This window comes from Poecile atricapillus, chromosome 6 (genome assembly GCF_030490865.1).
Source record: "Poecile atricapillus isolate bPoeAtr1 chromosome 6, bPoeAtr1.hap1, whole genome shotgun sequence".
In the NCBI taxonomy this organism is placed as follows: Eukaryota; Metazoa; Chordata; class Aves; order Passeriformes; family Paridae; genus Poecile; species Poecile atricapillus.
In genome coordinates this window covers 5,648,011-5,668,460 of record NC_081254.1, presented here as the reverse complement: position 1 = coordinate 5,668,460, position 20,450 = coordinate 5,648,011, and the positions used below count along the sequence as shown (strand labels likewise).

Sequence of the window (20,450 nt, the reverse complement as noted above, 5' to 3'; positions counted from 1 at the left end):
TGTGCTTTCTAGCAGACCCTGCTGTGAGATAAAGTGGTATTAGAGTGGCATTACCGGCTGGAGGAGTGATTGAGAGACACACGGGGCTGCACTGTACTCCTCCAGCTAACAGGAAGCAATAAATATATCTGGAAACCCTTTTGCTAATACAAGGAGAAGGAAAGGCAGAAAAATAAAGCACTATATATTCTTAGGCTACACATATGCAACCCTCTGAATACCTGTTACTGAGTTCTACGTTTCAAAGTGAAAATTGAAACTCTGGAGCTGATGTAAGCGGTGCCAGGAACATTTCAGGCCCTTACAGGACTTGGAGCTATCCAGGACACAGAACAAAAACTGCAGGATAGAGAGAAGATCAGGCAGGAGGAGGAAGATGAACGTGGCCAGTACCTGGTCTCAGCACTTTTCTGACCAAAGCTGGATTGCTGCAGTTTCCTGAGACAAGGAGAGTGTGAAGGTTTGCAGATGTTCCAGGCAGCTCCTTCCAAATGTGACTGACAACAGTTGGGGAACGCACAAAGTCTGTGAACACATTTTTAAGAGGATGGCAGACAACCCCCATCCAGAGATGCAAACTGACATTTAAGAGTGAGCAAGAGAGAAACAATGTGACAGACAAGATTAGGAGGGGTTTGGAGAGCAAGTAGGATCACCAGAGGAGACTGGGTCAATGGAAGGGTGCAGAGATGCAAACCACCCAGAAGGCAGGAAAAATGAGTGCTCTGCAAGGAGTAGGGCTGGTCCTGTGTGAGTCTGTTGTGCTGCAGAATTAAAAACACTGGAGGAGAGTGCAAACAACAGCACTGCCTGCAAAGATGGATAAAACACACATCATAGAAATGTGACACTGAAAGGACTTAGAAAGGTCCTTAGAAGACTCAGCCAACACCAGGGCAGCCTGGAAACCAGAAGCCAGCAAGTGTTATGGGATAGACTGAGGTTACTGCAGCAGGCAAGGCCATAGGGAGGGACTACAGAGCTCCATGGGACCTGCTGGCAGACAGCTAGAGGAGGAGGAAGAGGAGCAGAAGGATCAAACATAGAGTCCAGGATGCCAAGTCTTCAGGCAGAGCAGGGCCAGATCTCCAGGGAAGGCCAAGTGAAAGGACTGTAGCAGCCATAAGCCCAGGAAGAAGGGGTTAAAGGGCAAGAGAAACCCCATGCCAAAAGCAGCAGCCTCACTCCAGAGCCAATGGCACGAGCAGCCCCTACAGAGCCCCTCAAAGAGCTGCTTCTCTCACTGTACCTTCAGCATGTCCTACACAAGGACTGGAACTAGAAACCAACAGAGGGAGCCAGGCCATCACTGATGCCAGCCCAAGGCCCCAACTCTCTGTCCAGCCAACAGCTTCCCAGGCTCATGTTTCCATCCCCCTGCCTGCAGGGCATTCCTTTAATCAAGGTGAGCTTTAATAAAGGTAATGCTGCTGGCGAATGAGGAGAGATTGTGCTCCTAGCCCTAGGGAAAGGTTCTCCTGGCACTGCACTGGCTTGTCCCTGGATCTGTTGGCCAATTCCAGTTGCATTTAATGTCAGGTGATAGGAAGCTCCTAAGATGTCAGGGAATTAAGCAGCTGGGAGAACAGGGGCTTACATCCTGACTGCCAGGAAAGACAAGACTGCAAAGACAGCTCAGATCTGCTCTTGGAGATGAAACAATGGACGTGCAAGGGACCATGAGAACTTGAGCAAGAACTCCTATCTCCTCAGATTTAAGATAATACACACCCATGACATGAAGACATAGGAAACTAAACTTCTTAAGCTGTGCTATCTGCAAGATTGTATTTTCCCTTTAGCAATGCACCAGAAGAAGAGATGGACATGAAAGTGAAGAGTATTAGCCCACAGAGCCCTGCAATGTGTCTGCAATGCAACCTGCAGCAGCCAGAGAGAGACCTCTGCCTGCCTAGAGATGACCTCCAGCAGACACAGAGGACGTGGCAATTTAGTGGCACCATTCCCTCTCCTCAGCCCAGCCCTGTGCACTGACACACCACTTCTGTCAGACCAGAAGCACACTAAAATAAACCAGGGAATGCAGAGCTTTCTCTTCATTTTCTTCCTCATTTCCCTATGCCTAACTATTTCCTGCTCCTCCCAACCCAAGATCTGAAGGCAAGTAGGAGTGCTGTCAGCACAAAGTCTCCCAGGGAAGAAGAAAAGTGGTGATATTTGCAGGATAGCATGTGCTACCAAGTCATTTCTTGCTCAGCTCTGGCAATGATATCCATCTTCCTTCACTGTCAGGAGCCAAAAGAAAAGTGAAACAGAAGAAGCAGCAAATTCCTACTTGGTTTCATGGTTATGTAAAAATCATATAAAATGTAGACAGACACACTACATTATTTAGCGACTTTCCTATTAAAAATAAAAACCCCAACCCTCTTTTCAAACTTAGATATCCTCCCATCTAGAAAAATCTCTGCTAACAATTCACTAAGTAAATCATTCCACTTTTCAGAAAATTTCACAACAGCACTCAAGAAATTCACAGCAGATCCACTAAGTAAAAGGCCTACTGAAAATGCATTCCTAGGAAACAGAGTAGAATATGGCCTGCAAGGAAAATACCAAAGAGCTCTCTCAATAAATGAAACAGCACTCTGCACTCTAATCCTCACGTGGATCCCTACCTTTGAGCATTTCTCCAGCACCTCCTCCTTGAACTGCAGGAACTTTTCCTGGATGGCAGGCTGGTTGAGAGCAAAGGACAGGAAGTGTGTGAAGGGCTGCTTCTTGCGGAAGCTGTCCAGGAGCACATCGATCCGCGTCCGGGCAGAGATGACGCCGCTCCGCTGCTGCCCCGTGATCACTGCAGGGAAACACAGCAGCACCTCTCTGCTTCCCTGAAACTCTCTGCTTTTAGTCCCAACCTCCTGAGGAAGCAGCAGAATCAAAACCCCCAGCCATCCACTGAAAAACCTGCCAGATGCCCCGCTTGACTTAAAATGCCTGACATGGCTATGCTTTCCTCAGCAAAAGCGGGATGATGCCATCAAAAGCATGCCTCTGCTGTCCAGAAAGTCAGCTCTGAGGGCCTAAAAAACAGTAACTGAGAGCCCATCAGTTCAGGGGCCCTTCAGATTTCTAGAGCATTATTTCAAGTTTTCATACAGGCAGAGTGAAAATGCCAAGGAAATCCATCAAGGATCAAGCTGGTCCATGTGATTTGTGCATGCACTTCAAGGCACCAAACAGAGAACACTTGAGCTCAAAAGGAAAGAACAGCAAGGAGCAAAATTTCCTTGGCTTCCTATTATCCCATGTTTTCAACATCTCTCAAGCTTCCTAACAGTCCTTCAGAGTTCTCTGGGAGAAGTCAAGACCCACTCCTCGAGAAGCACCACCGCGTTCCCGTGCAGCATCACAGTGGGATCCTCCCAGCACTTCCTCCTCCCAGCTGTGTCACAAACATCCCTGCACACCCTGCCAGTCATCTCTGGAACGTGCCCTAAGGAACACTCCAAATACCCCCTCTGGCAGAACCCACATGGGTCAGCCCTGATGAGCAAGGTCTCCTTTCTTTTTAAAGCCCTGGAAGTGATGAGAGGGAACATATGGTACGAGAAGCCCTGCTCTCACTGTTGGCATCTAGTGACAGCACCAGAAAGTCAGGAATGTCATCTCAACCCTTCTCATATTAAAGCATGTGCAGATGTTTATTTTGCACACAGATAAATAAGGTATTTCTCTGAATGCTTAGTTCAGCTTCTTATTGATAGAATACTGCTTGAAAAGCAAAACTAAAAATAAAATACAACACATTCAGGACCCAAGTTCTCAAGCCAGTTATTTAAGGCCCAGAAATTACTTTTTCCAAAAAAAAAAACAACCACCTGACAGTGTTTTATACGGATTTATAGACAATAAACAATAAAAAATAAACTCAGGAGAAAAGTGAAGTGACTTTCCCAGGGCCAAAACGCGAGTCAGTGCTGTGTCAGAAGTAGGAATTAAAGGGAAAACATCTCCTGTACCCCTTCCCTGCTTAAATTGTGCTTGTGCAAGAGCAGATAAAAGCACATCCATTTTATGTGTATTCTACTCACCAATTTCTCCTTCCACTCCAGGCTTGGGAATGCTGATGGAGGTTCGAGTCTCTGTTTCTAGCCTCTTCTTGGTTTCCCCTTTCTTCCCAATGATGTACCTGGAGGCAGAAAGTGCAAGAGTTTCCCTCACACAGTGACACTGAGCCACTCTCCACCACCTGTGTCCAGATCCAGACCTTCTGTGCTGGAGGGATGCACACACCCAGCTCCACGTGCAGGACCACACCCAGGCACAGAGGTGATTCCCAGGACTTCACATGTGTCCAGCCTGGGACAATGCTGAGCTATGGCTTACAACTGGTTTAAGTTAAAATAAGTTAGTAGATCCACCACATCTTGCTACAGTCTCTCCATCAGCTGGGTTATCTCTTTACCCATTATCCCAGCTGAGGAAGAAATAAGGGCTTTTTCTGCTTTTTGCTTTGCTCAAGGTAGTCATTTGCCAGCATCCAAATACACAATGGACTGGTTTTCCTTCTCTGTATTTCAGCAAAACTATTCAACTAATAAAACTGTCAAAAAAAACTAGATAAAACTTTGAACACTACAGGTTCCTCAGTAAACAAGGGACTGCATTCAATAGCCAATTCCAGTCGTGTGTTTCTCTGAAAGCTTCCACAAACTCCCCCTGCCAGGCTGCTCGCTCCAGTTTTTCCTCCCCCCTTCCTTCTCCCACCCTCCTTGATGCTTTCATGTTCAAGGGGAGAGATGCTCAAAGACTCCTGCCAGCCAGCAAGCACCACCTGCTGTCCCTTCCAAGGGGACAGTGAGGAGTCAAGTGAGGCCCAACCACACTAGAAAGGCTTTGCCAATTTCCCCTTCCCCCACACTCAAACCCAGAGCAGGGAGCACATTCCAGAGATCCAGCGCTCACCCCAACCTCAGAAAAGAAATATTCCGTGCTCAACCTCTTCCCCAGCTGGTGGCAAATCAAACAAAGCAAAGCACACAGGCTCACTTGTAGAAGGGGCTGGGAGCCTCCACCCGGCACTGGAAGCCTCGCTCAGTCTCCTCCACCACAAAGGCATCGCAGGGCTCGTCCGTGCAGTCACTGGGACCTACCGGGAAAACCACATCAGGCCCTGCACAGCCTCTGCGAAGTTGGGCAGTGCTTTATGGAGGACAACAGTCTCCTCCCAGACTTCTTTCAAGGTTAAATGAAGGAAGGAATGGGCTCCTCTCTGCTGTGGATAACTGCTTTTTATTTATCACCTCACTACCAGCTCTGGAACACATAATGACTGCTTCTAAATCCGGCCGGCTGTGAGGCACAGGAAGCAGGTAGTTACAGCCCAGGTTTTTTCTCAGCTGGAGTTTGTGCAATTCCCACACAGTGGGAATGCTCTCTTCTGGCAGCCAATTCAGAAATTTAAGGTTGCAGAAGAACACAGATAAAAGGTGAGGATAGCTTTGGTCCGAGGGTTCAAGCCAGGGATTTAGAAACAGCCTCAGAGCCACAGAGGTGCCTTTCTTCCGCAGGCCATTCGGTCATGCACGGATCAAACAGAACATCCTGAAAGAGGCTTCCTATTCCCTTTCCAACAAAAACAGGGATGAATTTGGGTGGAAAGCACCTTGTTAAAGCTTAGTGCAATCCACTGAAAGGCAAGGTGGGAGGAGAAACAGGACACAACTGCCATGCTCCCATCTGAAAAGTAACCCCGGAGCTTTTCTGTGCCCACAACAAGTCACACACAACTACAGCAAACACACAGGCAGAAACACAAAGCAAAACACACCAGGACATGAAGAATTTTGTCCCCAAAAAAGGTGACACCTTCCAAAAGCTGCACTGTAAGAGGCCAGTTTTTAAAGGCACAAACATTGCAAGGACAGAGGGTCTTTAGCAAGCAGCTTCCATATCTGCAAACAGTGATGGTGAGGAGCAGAAAAAACCATGGGAAAAACAGATCTACAGAGCTATTCTGGTTTTTCCCTTTTCCTCGAGACCTTCCACAGTCAGCAGCACAGTCAGCCAAGCCACTTGGGATAACTGGAACTGCTTCCACTTTGGCCAGCAGGATCATCAGGGACCAACACAAAGCCTTCTTCTCCCTCCTGAACGCCTCAGTCCGCCACACGGGCAGGTCTCTGTGCTCACAAAGATATCAGAGATGACACTGAGAGATCCCTAGGTCCCCAGTGTTGATGTTTCCACCTCCTGAGCATCACTCCTTACCTGTACAGAAGTCCTCCTCCTCCTCGTGTGGGAAGGCTTGCTCTTGGATGAGATTTTTCCGGTACACTCGCCCCCCGATCCTTATCAAGGGGGGCCGCAGCACGTCCATCCTGCTCCTCCTCCTACTGCAACAACAAAAACAGCTGTGCTAACTCAGGCCAAGGAAAAGCTAATTTCACTCTCTCCCTGCACACTGGGTTGGGAGGGACCTTAAAGCTCAGCTTGTTCCAATCCAAAGGACACCTTCCACTATCCCAGGTTTTTCTGATGGGGCAGCCACAGCTTCTGTGAGCAGCCTGTGCCAGGGCCTCATCACCCTCAGAGGAGAACAATTTCTTTCTACTATTCAATCTCAACCTCCCCTCCTTGAGCTAAAAGCTCCTCCATGCAGAGTCTTCAGAAAGGCAACACCTCCTCCAAATTTACCTGTCTCAATCAAAGAGCAATTTTATCAGAAGTCACAAGTACGTAAAGCACAATTGTGTGAAAACAGGGAATTAAAGCAGTGTAAGGTATGGAACTCTGAAACTCAAGGGTTTCAGCTAAAACTCACTGTAACCTCAGTCAGTGTGACATTTCATTGTTTCTTTGGGCTTTAGCTGGTGCTGAGGTAAAAACATTTCGAGTAGAGAACATTTAATGGTGCTGAAACAAAGAGCCAGCAGTGTTCTGTCAGAGACTTCACATCTTCAGCACTCGAATTTCTGCATTCACTGGCAGGGTTAACTTAACATTGGTTGTCTCAATTTTAAACCATAACACAGTTTCCACCAAAAAATTCACCTTTGTCACAAGGTTTAACTGTCCACTGCAACAGAACAGGAAAAAATTAAGAGCTTGCCTCGGAAGCAACCAGCATTTATTACAGAGTGGCATTGGATTGTGAAGGTTAATTCTTCTTCCCTCAGTTTGAGCCCCACCTTCTGAAATGACTCACAATCATCTGAACTTACACGGACGATTAAAAAACCTTACACTTCGGTATAGGTAATAATTCTTGTAGCTCAAGGGAAGAAGTGCAGAGGTAAAATGGGCACAATGACGTCAAAAAGTATGAAAAAATCAGTCGCTGGGCTTTTGCTTCCACGCAGGACTTTTGGGGGAGGTGTATGCTTTTAACACACTGCTATCACAATTTCTTGACACTTCTGAAAAGTGAGCAGCGACAGCGGCAAGCACAACGCAGCGAGGTTTGCAGCCTTACAGCAGGATCCGGAGGGGCTGAGGGGAACTCCGCGGGAACCAACTCCAGGCCACCCGGGGAAGGCGGCACCGGCAGGGCGCCAATTCCCGGGGCGCCGAGGGTACTGCAGCAACGGAACCCCTGAGCTTTACGTTCACATCCCTGCGGGAAAGCGGCAGGAGCAGTGAAGCGCTGCCGTTCCCTCCTCCGCCGCTGCCGCCATTTTGTTCCCCCTCCCCTCGCCCTCCCACCCAGCGTCCCGCCGGAAGTGGCGCGCGCCCGCCCCATCATGCACCGCGAGCGCGGCCACGCGCGCCGCCCGCACCAAGCAGCCGTCCGGGCTCCCGGGTGAAGGAGAGAGGGTTCGGCACGGGACCCGGCAGCGCTGGGAGGAGGCGACGGCGGCGGCGGCGTCCCGGAAGGTGAAGGGCGACGGCATGAACGCGCGGGGAGGGCGGAGGCCGCGGCGGCGCGTGGGCTCCGCACTCACCGGGAAGCGACTCGGAGGGGCCATGGGCGGGAGGGCGGTGGCGGAGGCGTGGTCAGTGATGGGGCGTGGCCATCGGCTGCGGGGCGTGGCCTGCGGGGGCGTGGCCTCGGGTGGGGCGGGAACGCGGGCGGTGGGGCTCCCCCCCCGCCAAGATGGCGGCTCGTGAGGTGCCTGAGGCGTTGGCTGGAGGTTCCTGTAACAGGCCCAGGCATCGCCCTGACCTGCCGCCTCCTCTCCTCCGTGTTTGTTTAAAATAAACCCCCTGCAGCCACACTTAGGAATCTGTCGGGTCTGCGAGCCCCGGCTGGCATCGTTTCAGCGCAAATCGTCGCACTTCCCTTGAGAGCAGGGTGCTGAGCCCTGAGGGTTTGCTGAGGGAGGTGTTGCTGGGTGTAGCATAGCAAAAATAAAAGTTTGTTTTAAGCAGGCATTTTTATTCATGGCCCGTAAGCCCCCAGCCTCCTGTGAGCCGCTTTTTTCTGTGTTACAGTAACCTTGAGCACTCTTGGGAATCTTACAAGGGAGAGAGGAACAGGACAAAGGGAGCGGCTTCCCGCTGACAGAGGTTGGGTGGGATATTGTGAAGAAATTATTCCCTGTGAGCCCCTGAGAAGGGGCACAGGGTGTCCACAGAAGCTGTGGCTGCCCCTGGATCCCTGGAAGTGTCCCAGGCCAGGATGGACAGGGCTTGGACCTGGGATAGTGGAAGGTGTCCCTGCCCATGGCAAGGGGTGGAATAAGATAAGCTTTAAGGCTTTAAAACCCCATTTTCTCCACAAAACGCTCGAGTGCTTCCCAAGAGCGCTGTCTGTGTACTCTACAGAGCCTGCAGAAGTGTACTAAATACGATAACAGAAATGAATTAAATGGGCAGGAACATTTGGAAGTGCTTATAAGTATTTGGAGGAACAGCAAGTGCTGTCACTGATAAAGGCCAAGTGACGCCTTTTTTATATCAGAGAGGGACATGATGAGTTTTAAGTCCCGTGTCGTGACAAACCCAGTACCTCTTAAAAACAAGGCTGAGACGAGAGCATACAAGAGGCAGCTGGAATTGTGCTGCACAGGCAGATGGATCCTCAGGCATCGCCAGTTTAAGTCAAATACAGTGTTTCAAAAGGCAAAAGCACGTCTGGAGTGATGTGGAAAGCAGCTGCTGCAAGTTAGGCACGGCGTGGCTCCGTGCAGGATGCAGTGCTGGAACTGGCAGTCCTGCAACCTTCCAGGTTTTATGAGGCAGCAGAGCTTCTGTGTTTGTGCTCCTGGAAACATGGGGGAAGAAAAGGAAAGAAACCCCGCCTTTTATGACCCTGAGGAGCGGGACAAGCGCCAGGGCAGCTAAAGGCTAGTGAATTCAGGCCAGCAACCTGTACCTTGTTATTTTTGTGCACGCTCTGGATAAATTCCCAGGGGAATTCTGAGGGGCTGGAACGGGGGTTATCTTCAGTTTTGGGGTGTGACAGCTCTGTGCCCATCCCCACAGTGGGCACAGGCAGCTCTCCCACACACACAGAGCACCCTGGATGCTCTGGGGCAGCGGAGGTGACTTCATCCTGCCCCTCACTGCCTTCATCCATCCTCGGAGACGCGTCGCTGCTGGCTCTGCACCCCAGGGAATTCAGAGACGCCCTTCCTAACTCAGGCTCTGCTCTTTGTCCTCCCAGGCTGGGCCGGGGTGCAATGGCAGCCTCCTCCTCGTCCTCCTCGGCCGGTGGAGTCAGTGGCAGTTCCGTGACAGGGTCGGGGTTCAGCGTTTCGGACCTGGCGCCGCCCCGGAAAGCTCTCTTCACTTATCCCAAAGGAGCCGGGGAGATGCTGGAAGGTGATTGCTCCTGCTCTTCTCCTTCCCCGCTCCTCCTCCAAGCTGCTGAACTTCACACCCCACTGGCAAAAGCTGGAGGTAGAAGGGAAGCACCGGGGCTTGGTTGGTCCCAGCTTTCCCACCAGTTGTTCATGAGGAAGTGATTTTTCTGGCAGTCACCTGCTTTTTAGCTCCATGACAACACTTCAGACCAGGAAGCATCTACCTGAAAGGGAACATGACTGTGTTAATTGCTCATTGTTAGCTAATCCTTTGATGTCAGGCAGGGATTACTGCGAGGATAGCTGAGACAGGAGTATTTTTCTTGGCAGAAATAGTAATTTTCATGGTTTGGGTTGGATTTGACTGGGTTAGTCCAGGAGGCAGCTTGTCTCCCTGCCAGCTTGCGTCTGGATGTCCAAGCTCTTGCCACTGGCTTTGTCGGGATTGAGGAAGGAGAAGCCCAGCAAGCCCTGGGTGAGGGAGGAAGGGCAGGTCCTCCGGGTGACAGGGTTAAACCAGAGTCTGTCTGCTCCCCTTGAACTTCCCTTGTCACCGTGGGATGGCTGGGAGCGAGGCTGGAGTGTCCCTACGGCAGCACAGGGCAGCTGGGAACTGATGGCTGCGCCGTTGAAGGGTTGTTTTTATTACATATTAGAGCCCATATGCCAGGCTATTGAAGTAATTATGACTAAAGGTTTGCTCACAGAACTTAACGAGCCCTCAAAACAAATTAAAGTAATGAAGCACTTTGTGTTACCAAATAGACAGACAGCTGTTCCTCCTGACAGCCACTCGGCAGGACAGACAGGGAGCTGGAGGAGAGAATCCAACATTTCGGTTGGAAAAGGCCTCCAAGACCATTGAGTCCATCCTGTGGCCGATCCCCACCTTATCAACAGCACCAGAGCACTGAGTGCCACGTCCAGTTGTTCCTTGCACACCTCCAGGGACAGTGACTTCACCACCTACCTGGACAGCCCCTTCCAATATTTTTCCGTGAAAAAATGATTGCTGATGTCTCCACGATGCATTTGGGGCAGCACTTGTGAGAGGAAGTTCTGAGCACGGTGAAATTCCAGCTCTTCCCTGGGGTTCAGCTTTGGATTAGATTTTTCCAGAGTTTTGTCTTTGAAACTGCTCTCCACATTGTTCTGGCACAGAGCTTTATATGGATTGTCCTTTGGGCTGTCCTCTTTACCAGGAACACAGCAGTTCCTGGGTGGCAGGAAGAACCAAACACTGTCCCTGCTGCAGGAAGCTCTAGCTTGGCTTTTTAATTTCTGACACCAAAGGTGATACACCCATCCTTTCATCAGGCAGCTACCAGTGCCTGTGCAGTTTCCTCTTCAGAAATTCACACTGACTGCCTGATTTTTATTGCTACTTTAACTATCTCACTTATTTCTAAATAAACCCATAGGTATTTGGGGGTTTTTTAGAAGGAGGCAGTATAAACTATGTCAGTGCTTGGTACATGATTAGCCATGTTTTCCAGATTGCTTTGTTTCTGAGTCACTTGTGTGATCAGTTACTGACTTGGATACACATTATTTGAAACTCTCTGTAGGGTTATGGTCTGAGCCCGTGGGAAATCCTAAAGCATTCTAAGGACACAAGCGTCTGAGCCCTGAGGGAGTCAGAGACTTCCATAACACTACCTGACTTCTCCTTTGTTTAACTTCTATTTAAAATGGACTAAAATTGCTTCTCAGAGGGGACGTAACAAAATTCCACCTAGGATCAGGAACCAGCCAAAGCCCTGTGCAGAGTCACAGGGGCTGCACTCAGCACCGGGGAAAGTGTCGGAACAAGGCAAGGGGAACCGCACCTCAAACTGAAAAATAGGAGGTCAGGGGCACTGAAGGCTGCTCAGCCTCAAACTCTGGGGTTCAGCCATCTCCTTTTTCTGTTTACAGATGGCTCTGAGAGGTTCCTCTGCGAGTCTGTGTTCAGCTTTCAGGTTGCATCGACGTTAAAACAAGTGAAGCACGGTAAGCACCAAGCACCGGCTGTGTGTGGCTCGGGGAAGGTGATGGGAGCAAAACCTGAGCTGCTCTCGGGTGCCAGCCACAAGAAAGCAGAGTGAATGCTAAGTCAGGCCACCACTGAGTCCTTTTGCAAGCCCTATGCAAAGCACTGGGAGCCCACAGAGGCTGGGTGGGAACGGGCTGTGCCTCCCAAAGCTTGTTTTTCCATGGCTGTGTGGCAGCGCAAGGTGAGGCCGGAGGAGGAGGAGGTTCTGGGCAGGAAACGCCCACGCTCTGATCTCGGCCCAGCGCTGACTGTCTCTCTGGCCTGGGGCAGAGAGACGCTCCATTCCACCTTTGTTTCTCTGCTGAGCCCTTGTGGCCCTGGCAGGGTCAAGTGAGGTTTCCCGAGGCACTCGGGAGGGAGGTGGCCACGCGTGGCGTGGCGTGGCGTGGCGTGGCGTGGCGTGGCGTGGCGTGACAGGGCTGAGTCCACTCCCTGCCTCCCCAGGGAACAGCCTGACATCCTGTTTGAACCTCTGCTTCCCTGCCGGGCCCTTTGCCCTCACCCAGGTGCCTGTGACCCAGCAATGGGCTTGGCTGCGTCACAGCTTTGGTTCTCACAGAGCCCAGCAGCAGATCCTGTCTGCTGCTTGAGGGTCACATCCTTTCTGGTCCCCGCCTCTTGTCAGCCAGATTGGTACTTCCACCTGTTGTCTCTGAGCGGAGAGGTTTCCTGTCCTACTCCGGTTGGTGGGGCGTGCAGCAGCTTGCAAGGCCCCGATCCTGTATTTCTGCACCAGAAAGCAAAGCTGAGCTCCAGAGCCATTGTTTCCACAGCTCTGCTGTGGCTGTAGCTACCAGGGGCTGCTACACAGCCTGGCACCCCGATAAACACAAGCCTTTGGAACTGTGGTGCACCTCCCTGTTTTCTCCCTGTAAGAAAGGTGAAGGGCTTAAAAAAAAAAAAAAAAAAAAAAAAGATTGAGGTCATCAATTTTTGGCTTGTTTGTTTGACAGTTCCCAAAAGGGTGCAGGAGGTGGAGTGAGAACAGCCCCTCTTAAAAGCACCCACTGCTGCAGTCAGCATAAATCACACTCAGTTTATGTTGCGCCTCTTGCTAGCCCTGGGCCGTCTCTCCAGGAGGCTGCAGTGAGCTTACAGCACTGTTAAGACTTCCAGCAGAGCTGGGAGAAGGGATATTCCCATCTCTGCACCACTGCAGCACATTTAACTGCAAATGTGTGCCCAACACACAACTGGTTATAAATAAACCTGAGAGGAAGATGCTGTCTGGGGACCTTCCTCTCATTAGCAGGCTCTGGTTGCAGAGCCTCTCTGCCACACACATCCAGGTCCTCCTCCAAGGACCTTTGTCAAAGTCACAGTTCCTCCTGCTGCACCCAGCTCTGCCGTGGGCTGACCAAGCCCTCTCTGAACTTCTCTGTTCTTCTGCACTATAAATATTTATGCTTTATGAAATGAGCTTCATCCTGTTTTCACCCCTATACACTAATGGGCCTGATGTTTCCCTGTTAGGACTTGAATGTACATGGCACGGGCAGGGATGGGTAAACACACACTGGGGCAGAAAAGCCTGTCCCCGCTTTCTCCTCGCTGTTTGCACAGAGTGGGTTTGGATTCAAATGGGCTCCGTGGGTTTTATTCTGCCCTGCTCCCCACTGACAGCTGGGAATTTGCATGTAATTGAAAGGTTTAATTGCACTGCCATTGCAAACCGCAGTTACCTTTGAACTCCTCGCAGATCAACAAGTCGCAAGGATGGAAAAACTTGCCGGTCTGGTGGAAGAGCTGGAGGCAGATGAGTGGAGGTACAAGCCAATAGAGCAGCTCCTGGGATTCACTCCCTCCTCAGGCTGAGCGTGTCTGGATCGCTGCTGTCAGGGAGCAGAAGAAAAACATTCCCTGGCCTGGCTTCAAAACCCCCCCCATTTATCAGATGCTGACAGCTTCATCAGCCAGGATGGGGCTTTGGTTTTTTTTGAGAGTGGGGATCCCCCGTAAAGCTGCCAATAAATGGAAGTGAGGGGATTCTGTAGGTCCTTACAGGCTGGCAGGGCTTGGTTTCTGTAACTTAGAAGGCAGGATCAGCTGTACAGCCCTCGGAGAATCTCATATTGTTTACAGAGGAGGGCACACGGACAGTGTGGCTGCGGGGAGGGCGACCCTGTAACTCGGCCCAGGTTCCCGCTGGAGTGCAGCCGGAGCGCTGGGTGAGCGGGGAAACCCTCTGGAGCAAACGCCAGAAGCACTCCTCAGCCCCAGCCGTCGTTCTGGGGGACGGACACAAACTGTCCTGGGGTCAGGTGAGGGGCCAAGCGGTGTCACCTCCTCCAGCAGTGCCTCGGCCATTGCCCAAGCCATTCCCTTTTCATCACCCTTTCTCTGATAGCACTGGTGGGACACTGCTCTGTCTTTAATACCCTGAAACTTTGTTCTCTTTGTTCTGTGTTAGATTTCTGACAATAAAATAATTCTTTTTCTGAAACTCTTTATCTGGTCTGATGAAACAATCAGCTGTTTGGGAGTTACAGAGGTTTAGCAAAGCTCAGAGGCAGATCGACTGTCACAATGGTAGACTGAAGTTCAGTGTGAGAGGAACCAAGTGGCTTGACTTAAGTCAGATTTTAATCCTGGTTTAACTCAGCCAGAGGAGAAGACCCTGGCTTAAAACCATCCATTTAAATAATCTTGTTTTTTGGTTGTACTTCACTTCTGTTCTTGGAGGGGAACTGGATTTCCATGTTCTGGCGTAACCGTTTCAACATGTTGATTTTCCATGGATGAGAGCCTTCGCCCCATGGCTCTGTTGGCCAGCAGGGGGTAGGAGCAGCACCGTATGCAAGCAATTATTTGATTTACTGCTCCAGATGCATAATTTTTCCATTTTCAACATCTTACTTACGAGATGATTGTATATTTTACTATTTCAGCCCAGCCACATGTGCATTGAAACAGATTAACTGGGATCCCTTCCCATTTTAGATCACCAGCAATTAGCTAAAACTGAGGGGGGGAAGTTATACAGCCACCTTCTGTGTTTGTTGCTGTTAATAAATCAATTCCAGTGCCAGAGTCAGCACTGGGCAATCCAGAGCCCCACGCTGCCCAATCCACAGGTGAAGCGCAATTCCAGCCCCGTGGAAATTCACCGCGCGGCTGCCGGAGTGGCGCAGGGGCGTTCTCACACAGGGCTGCAGCTCAGCTGAGACTGTCCCACGCTGGCTGCCCCGGCCCCGGCCCCAGCCCGGAAAACCTCCTCCCCAGCCTTGGAGGGCTGCCAGGCCCTGCTCTGCGGGGGCCTCCTGCACAGTCAGCGGCTCCGCGGCCAGGAGCGCTCCAAACGTGACGGCAGGCGGGATTCAAACTCCATCCCAGATGGGAAAGAAGGGAGCGCTTCAGCCCTCTGCTTTTTTGTTTGCTTGGTGGCATCTATTTTTAATCCCGCTTACTCCGGCCACCTAAATCTACCTCGGCCAAACCTGCCAAAAATCCTCACCTCGTATCATCGTGGGGTTTGGGAATGGAGCGGCAGATTCCCCCCCAAACCCCCTCACTCACACCCGGTCCCTCCCAACTTACTGACCCAGCACAATGAGGCACAGAAAGAGCTTTTCCTTTTCACTGCTCAACTTGGGAAACTTTTCCACCCTGCCAGCCCTCCTGGGATGCCAGGGGCTCGGTGCCTGCAGCTCTGCCCAGGGGATGCAGTGCCCAAGCATTGCCCAGACTTCCCCGTCCAGATCCAAAACACGGCGGGGCTGAGATTTATCCCCCTCGCCCTCCTCCCATTCCTTGTTTTCCAGCAGTTCCTTGTGCTGGGACAGAGCAGGAGCAGGGAACGTCCCCAGCTCTGTGCTGTACATGGTGTGTTTGTATGTGTGCCCAGCACCAAAATAGACACATGTGTGAGAGCCATTGAGAGGAAGTGAAAAGTTCACCCTGTACAGTACTACAAATGCAAAAACATGTTGTTGGCCGTTCCCTCCTCCCGCTCAGTAAACACTTTATGTAAGGCAGGGAGAACTGGAGGCATCCGTATGGGCAAAAACCTTCCATGCTCCCCCTCCTCCAAACCCAGGTTTTCCCTGGCAGCTGGAAAATTCCCAAGCCAACCCAGAATTTGCTTTGCAGATCAGCGGGGCTGTGCCAGCGGTGGGTATTTCTCCTTGGGGGTGTGGAAGCACCGCGTCCCCGTCGCCCCGGGGGTCCCGGGAGCTCGGGGGCCGCTCGGAGCCTGCAGCTGGAGCGCAGGGGGGAGGGAGCCCGGCAGCTGCCAGAAAAAAAGTTGATGCGGGGAGGGGAGGGAAAATGAAAAAAAAAGAGCCGAACAAAGAGCCTCGTTCAGGGCTGCTGGTTGGTTTTCCTGTGGGTGCTCGCAGCAGAACGTTATGTACCGGCACAAGGCTCCCTCACACCTCCCCTCCCCGGCTCCTCTCGCCGCTGGCCGCGGCCCCATCGCCGGCCACGGCGCCAAGGCACGCGTTCGCCTCGCTGCCCGGGCAGGCCGCCCGCCGGGGAGGGCCTCTCCCAACAGCGAGGATGCAGCAGTGCGGGGCAGCACCCCCAGAAACACCCTCTGCCATCTTTCCCCCCAGAAACACCCGAGGGGAGATGAGTTTCACGGCCCGCGCCCTGCGAACGGCACGGCGCCGACCCCAGCACTCAAGCCGGCGCTCGGCATCTCAGCTGCCAAAACCTGTCCACCGCCCTCCTGGATGCACGTTCCTCCTTCCTCCGCCCGGCTCCTGCAGCTGCTTGTCCCGGGGCCGAGAGACGGGCCCGGAAGGTTTGGCTGTGGCACAGACCTGCCCGGCCAGCAGCACGCCGGGACCTGCCACCGCGTCCCACGCAGCCAAAAGCTCACCTGTCGGAGCTGGCCACGGGCTCGGAAGATGCAGGGTCACCCCTCGTGTGCCTGTCACCCCCAGCCACAACCTGGTGGGTGTGAAGGACACCCACCCCACCAGGCACAGTTAAAAACATGGCCTCAGCCCCCCCGTTACTTGGACACAGAGGATCTCACCGGTGTCTGTGCCAAAACAGTGTGTCAATTTACCTAAGAGCAACTTTTTGGGCCACAGAGCTGGTGGGGGAAAAACCCCCATGAAGCCAAGGACCCCTCCATAGCAGTAGCCCATGGGGCAGGAATTTGCTCCCCACCATAAACGGGGCACAGTTTGCACCCGACGTGAGCCAGGGCACTCGCTGAGCCCCTCAGTACATCTCCACCCTTCCTCCTCCTCCTCTTCCTCCTCCTCCTCCTTCTTCTCAGCCCCTCCCCCTGCAGCCTGCAAAAGCGCTGAGCTCAGCACATCCCGGGCAGGGGCCCAGCCAAGGACCCTCCCCAGTGCCAGCCGCTCCCCCTCCCCGGCTCCTGCTTAACCCTTTGCAAAGCCGGGCTGGAAATCAGAAGGATCAAGTCAATCTCATCACAGACGGGGACAGGCACAGCTGGCTGGGAACAGACTGTCCAGAAAGCCTCAATCTCTGTCTGCTCTCCCAGAAAGGACAGCAGGTCAGGGGGAAAGACGCTGCTCATCCACAGAAACCACGCTGGGTTTACTGCCAGCAGCAGGACCAGGGGAGGGGAAGTGCAGGGATTACCAACACTGTAGCTAAAACTTTACTTTCCAGCCCAAAACCATTCCTGGAGGCCCTGCTGCAGAGGAGTGGCCTGGATCTCAGCTTCTTTTGGGAAGCAGAAAGGGCTGCCAGCCCCACATTGCCTCCCCTCCCCTCCCAGCTGGATTATTTTATTGTGTGGATCAAAAACTACATTTCCCCATTAAAACTTGCCATCACACCAGAGCTGCTTGCTCCGCTGCCTACCAGGAGATGTTATGGCAAAGAAAGAAAAATATTTATGCTTGGCTCCAGAATTCCAGCTTATTTTTAGCAAGGCGCCTTCCCTGTGGTCCTTTACCTCTTTTTTGTTTATTTGCTGCCTTCCCCCTGTTTTGACCCCCCCAAAGCAGCAGATTCTCATCTATTTTCAGCTTCACCCAGCCGACGTTCGTACCAATGACTAGGTGGCTGCGGGGAGAAATAACCCACCAGGTACATTTTGTGAAAAACAGGATCCCAAGCACCATCCAGCTGAGTGTGCAAATATTGGGGTATATTTTTAACAGCTAGGGTTGGGGGATTGTTCATTTTTCATCCCAAAAAGCCGAGGAGTGGCTCTGCAAGCCGCAGGCGCAAGCCAGGACTTGTTCCCAACTCCCCACACATCTCCTCTGTTCCCTGGGATGCTTCCCCAGCATGGACTCCCACTCCCAAAATGCGGATGGGTCCCAGCTCTGACCCCTAAAAAGCAGCCGGAGCTGCTGGTGGGGTGCGCAGACCCTCTGCCCCCCTTTGGCTGGGAGGTGGCAGGCAGTGGGTGCGGGACCCTCGCTCCTGCCTTGCCCTGCGCTCTGCGCCGTGTTTTTATCGCCGGGCTCTTATCAATCTCGGCTCGGGAAGGACAGGAGCCAAGATAGATCCCGGGCCGGCTTCGGAGCGTGCTCAGCCCCCCCGATAAAGCGGCAGGCAGCGCAGCGGGAGGATAAACAAAGCCCTTTATCTGCAGTTGGGCTCCTTGCGCTCCTCAGGCTCTGCCTTTGGGAAGGTCACGGCCGCGGGGACCGGCGGGGGGCTCGCCCGTGTCCCGTCCCGCGTGTAGGGAACACCAGGGGAAGCAGAGGGATGTACCCCCAGCCTGGCACTGAGCAAAACCCCATCCCAATCTGTCCGTGCCCTGCCCCGCACCCCTTGGCAATCCACGACTTTCACTCCACCATCCCTTCCCGGTGACGGAACCGGGACACCGGCATCGCGGAGAGTGGGCTCCCGCTTTGGTCTGTCCCTGGAGCGGGGCAGCAGGAGCCGGCAGTGCCGGTGCCAGCAGCGAACAGCCCCCGGATCAAGCCCTAATCCTCAGGGAACCCTCACTGGTTTCCCAGCCCAGGGAGGGTGCGGGGACACGGCGGGTGTCCCCTTCCCCACCGGACCGTGACGCGTGTGCCCGAGCGGTGCGCTGGTCCCGGGGGTGCGGGGGTGATCCCGGGTGCTGGGGGGGTGTTCGGGGGTGCTGTCCGGGCCCGGGGGGTGCGGGGCTCCCCGGAGCCCGGCCCGGCCCTGACGCAACCCCGGGTCCCGTTTGCAGCGCCCGGGGCCGCGGCCTGAGCGGGAGGGGGCGTGGCCCGGGAGGGGGCGTGGCCTCACCGCTGTCACCGGGCAGGAGAGACGCCGCGGACGTGCCCCGCGCTCCCATTGGCGGAGGCGGGGAGAGGGGCGTGGCCCGCCGTGCCGTGCCTATATAAGGGTGGGGCGCGGGTGGTGCGGGCAGAGCGGCGGCGGAGCCGGGGCCGTGCGTGTTCTCCCGTGTCCAGAGCCATGCCCGGGCTGTGGGAGCGGCTGGCGGGCGGCGAGCGGGGCCGCCTGGAGACCTCCGACTGCGAGTCTCTGGGCAGCGCCTCCGGCTCGGAGGGAGGTGAGTGCGGGTCCCCTCAAGGGCCCGAAGATGGATGAGGGGTCCCCTGGGCGGGAGGAGGTGGCGGTGGTGCTGCGCCAAGCCCCTGTTAACACCCCCAAAACCCGGGATCGGTGTCTCCCACACCCATGGGACCCCCGGCGCTGACCCGCCTTTGTCTCCTCCGCAGATGCCGAGTACGCCGAGGGGGTCTCCCTGCCGGACATGGACCTGGAGCTGCTGCACGACCCCGAGGACGAGCTGCTGTGCGCCAACCTGCTGGACGTGGTGCAGGCCGCGCTGGGCCGGGCCCCGCTGGGCGCCAAGCGCTGCTCCCGGCTCCTGATGCCGGCCCAGCTGCAGGCGCAGGTGCGGACGGAGCTGCTGCGCCTGGCGTGCAGCGAACCCTGCGGGCTGCGCGGGGCCCTCCTGGACCTGTGCGTGGAGCACGGCAAGGCCTGCCACGACGTGGGGCACATCGCCGCCGACCCCGGCGTGGTGCCCACCTTCCAGCTCACCCTGGTGCTCCGGCTGGACTCCCGCCTCTGGCCCAAGATCCAGGGACTCTTCGCCTCGGGGCCGGCCTTCGCGCCGCTGAAGCTGAGCACGGGCTTCAGGGTGATGAAGAAGAAGCTGTACAGCTCCGAGCAGCTGCTCATCGAGGAGTGCTGATGGGCCGGGCCGGAGGAGCCACTTCCCAAGTGCTTTGGAAGAGCCGGGCAGAGCGTGGCGGCCCCTGGCAGCCGCTGTAGATTAGGTTAGGCTGGAGTAGGGCTGTAGGTGGAAGTAGTTTGGGCAGGCCGAGGTCCCCGCGGGGACCTGCCCGTGCCGGGACGTCCCTGGCGTGGAGCAGCCGGGAGCCGGGCGGAGGTCGCTTCACGCCGTCGATGATTGCGGGATGATCCCGGCGACCGCGCTCCCGGAGGCGGCAGCGGGGCTGCTGGAGGGGTGCTGGTCTCCTGATGGCAGATCAATCATGGGGGCCTTTTTTTTTTTGTAAACCAGGATTGTAATCAATGGGGTCTCAGTGGGAGGGGGCGTCTGGATGAAAGGCAAAGCCCAGCGCCGACTCCCGGGGTCTGGAATTGTGTCCTTGATGACGAGAGCGGTGGGAGAGGGGCGCCGGAGGTGCCGCGGGGCCGGAGGGCAGGACCCCTGGCCCTGCCACGCTGGGGGCACTTCGTTGGTTACAGTTTTACACTCACTTGATGTTCAAGTGCGAAAATTCCTATGCAATCGTGTCGGGTGGTTTTTTTTTACTTTTCTAATAAAACTTTGTCTTGATTGATGATAA

At 53.9% G+C, this 20,450-nt stretch overlaps 3 protein-coding genes across 14 annotated transcripts in view; 2 read left to right on the top strand and 1 right to left on the bottom strand.

Moving 5' to 3' along the window:
• The window catches only part of ASCC1 (activating signal cointegrator 1 complex subunit 1), a 35,150-nt gene extending 27,158 nt beyond the window's left edge, over positions 1-7,992 (bottom strand). For 3 of the 11 annotated variants that reach the window (XR_009277837.1, XM_058841309.1, XM_058841307.1), the window contains exons 1-5: positions 7,908-7,991; positions 6,235-6,359; positions 5,014-5,113; positions 4,056-4,153; positions 2,640-2,818 (exon numbers count right to left, since the gene is read on the bottom strand). Coding sequence is in view for 10 of the 11 variants with exons in the window: in XM_058841309.1 (XP_058697292.1) it covers positions 2,640-2,818; positions 4,056-4,153; positions 5,014-5,113; positions 6,235-6,343 (486 nt within the window). In the remaining variant the exon portion in view is untranslated. Of the gene's footprint in view, positions 1-2,639; positions 2,819-4,055; positions 4,154-5,013; positions 5,114-6,234; positions 6,360-7,438; positions 7,580-7,742; positions 7,871-7,907 lie in introns of those variants that run through there. The other 8 variants (XM_058841306.1, XM_058841311.1, XM_058841314.1 and 5 more) reach the window with 8 other exon arrangements.
• On the top strand, positions 7,706-14,188 carry ANAPC16 (anaphase promoting complex subunit 16). 2 transcript variants are annotated; one of them, XM_058841338.1, is made up of 4 exons: positions 7,706-7,839; positions 9,572-9,729; positions 11,628-11,702; positions 13,445-14,188. In XM_058841338.1, the coding sequence occupies exons 2-4, from the start codon at positions 9,588-9,590 to the stop codon at positions 13,558-13,560; spliced, it is 333 nt and encodes a 110-aa protein (XP_058697321.1). In that variant the 5' UTR covers positions 7,706-7,839; positions 9,572-9,587; the 3' UTR covers positions 13,561-14,188. The 2 variants fall into 2 exon arrangements, with proteins under 2 accessions (XP_058697321.1, XP_058697320.1); XM_058841337.1 differs by lacking the exon at positions 13,445-14,188 and adding an exon at positions 12,190-13,065.
• Positions 14,189-19,016: 4,828 nt separating this feature from the next.
• DDIT4 (DNA damage inducible transcript 4) lies at positions 19,017-20,450 on the top strand. Its single transcript, XM_058841332.1, has 2 exons — positions 19,017-19,177; positions 19,347-20,450. The coding sequence occupies exons 1-2, from the start codon at positions 19,081-19,083 to the stop codon at positions 19,826-19,828; spliced, it is 579 nt and encodes a 192-aa protein (XP_058697315.1). The 5' UTR covers positions 19,017-19,080; the 3' UTR covers positions 19,829-20,450.

Coding starts and splice junctions, on each gene's coding strand:
- ANAPC16 (XM_058841337.1), top strand. CDS start 9,588: ATGGCAGCCTCCTCCTCGTCCTCCTCGGCCGGTGGAGTCAGTGGCAGT. Junction 9,730..11,627: donor AGCCGGGGAGATGCTGGAAG/GTGATTGCTCCT, acceptor TTCTGTTTACAG/ATGGCTCTGAGAGGTTCCTC. Junction 11,703..12,189: donor GTTAAAACAAGTGAAGCACG/GTAAGCACCAAG, acceptor CTGCCTCCCCAG/GGAACAGCCTGACATCCTGT.
- DDIT4 (XM_058841332.1), top strand. CDS start 19,081: ATGCCCGGGCTGTGGGAGCGGCTGGCGGGCGGCGAGCGGGGCCGCCTG. Junction 19,178..19,346: donor CGCCTCCGGCTCGGAGGGAG/GTGAGTGCGGGT, acceptor TCTCCTCCGCAG/ATGCCGAGTACGCCGAGGGG.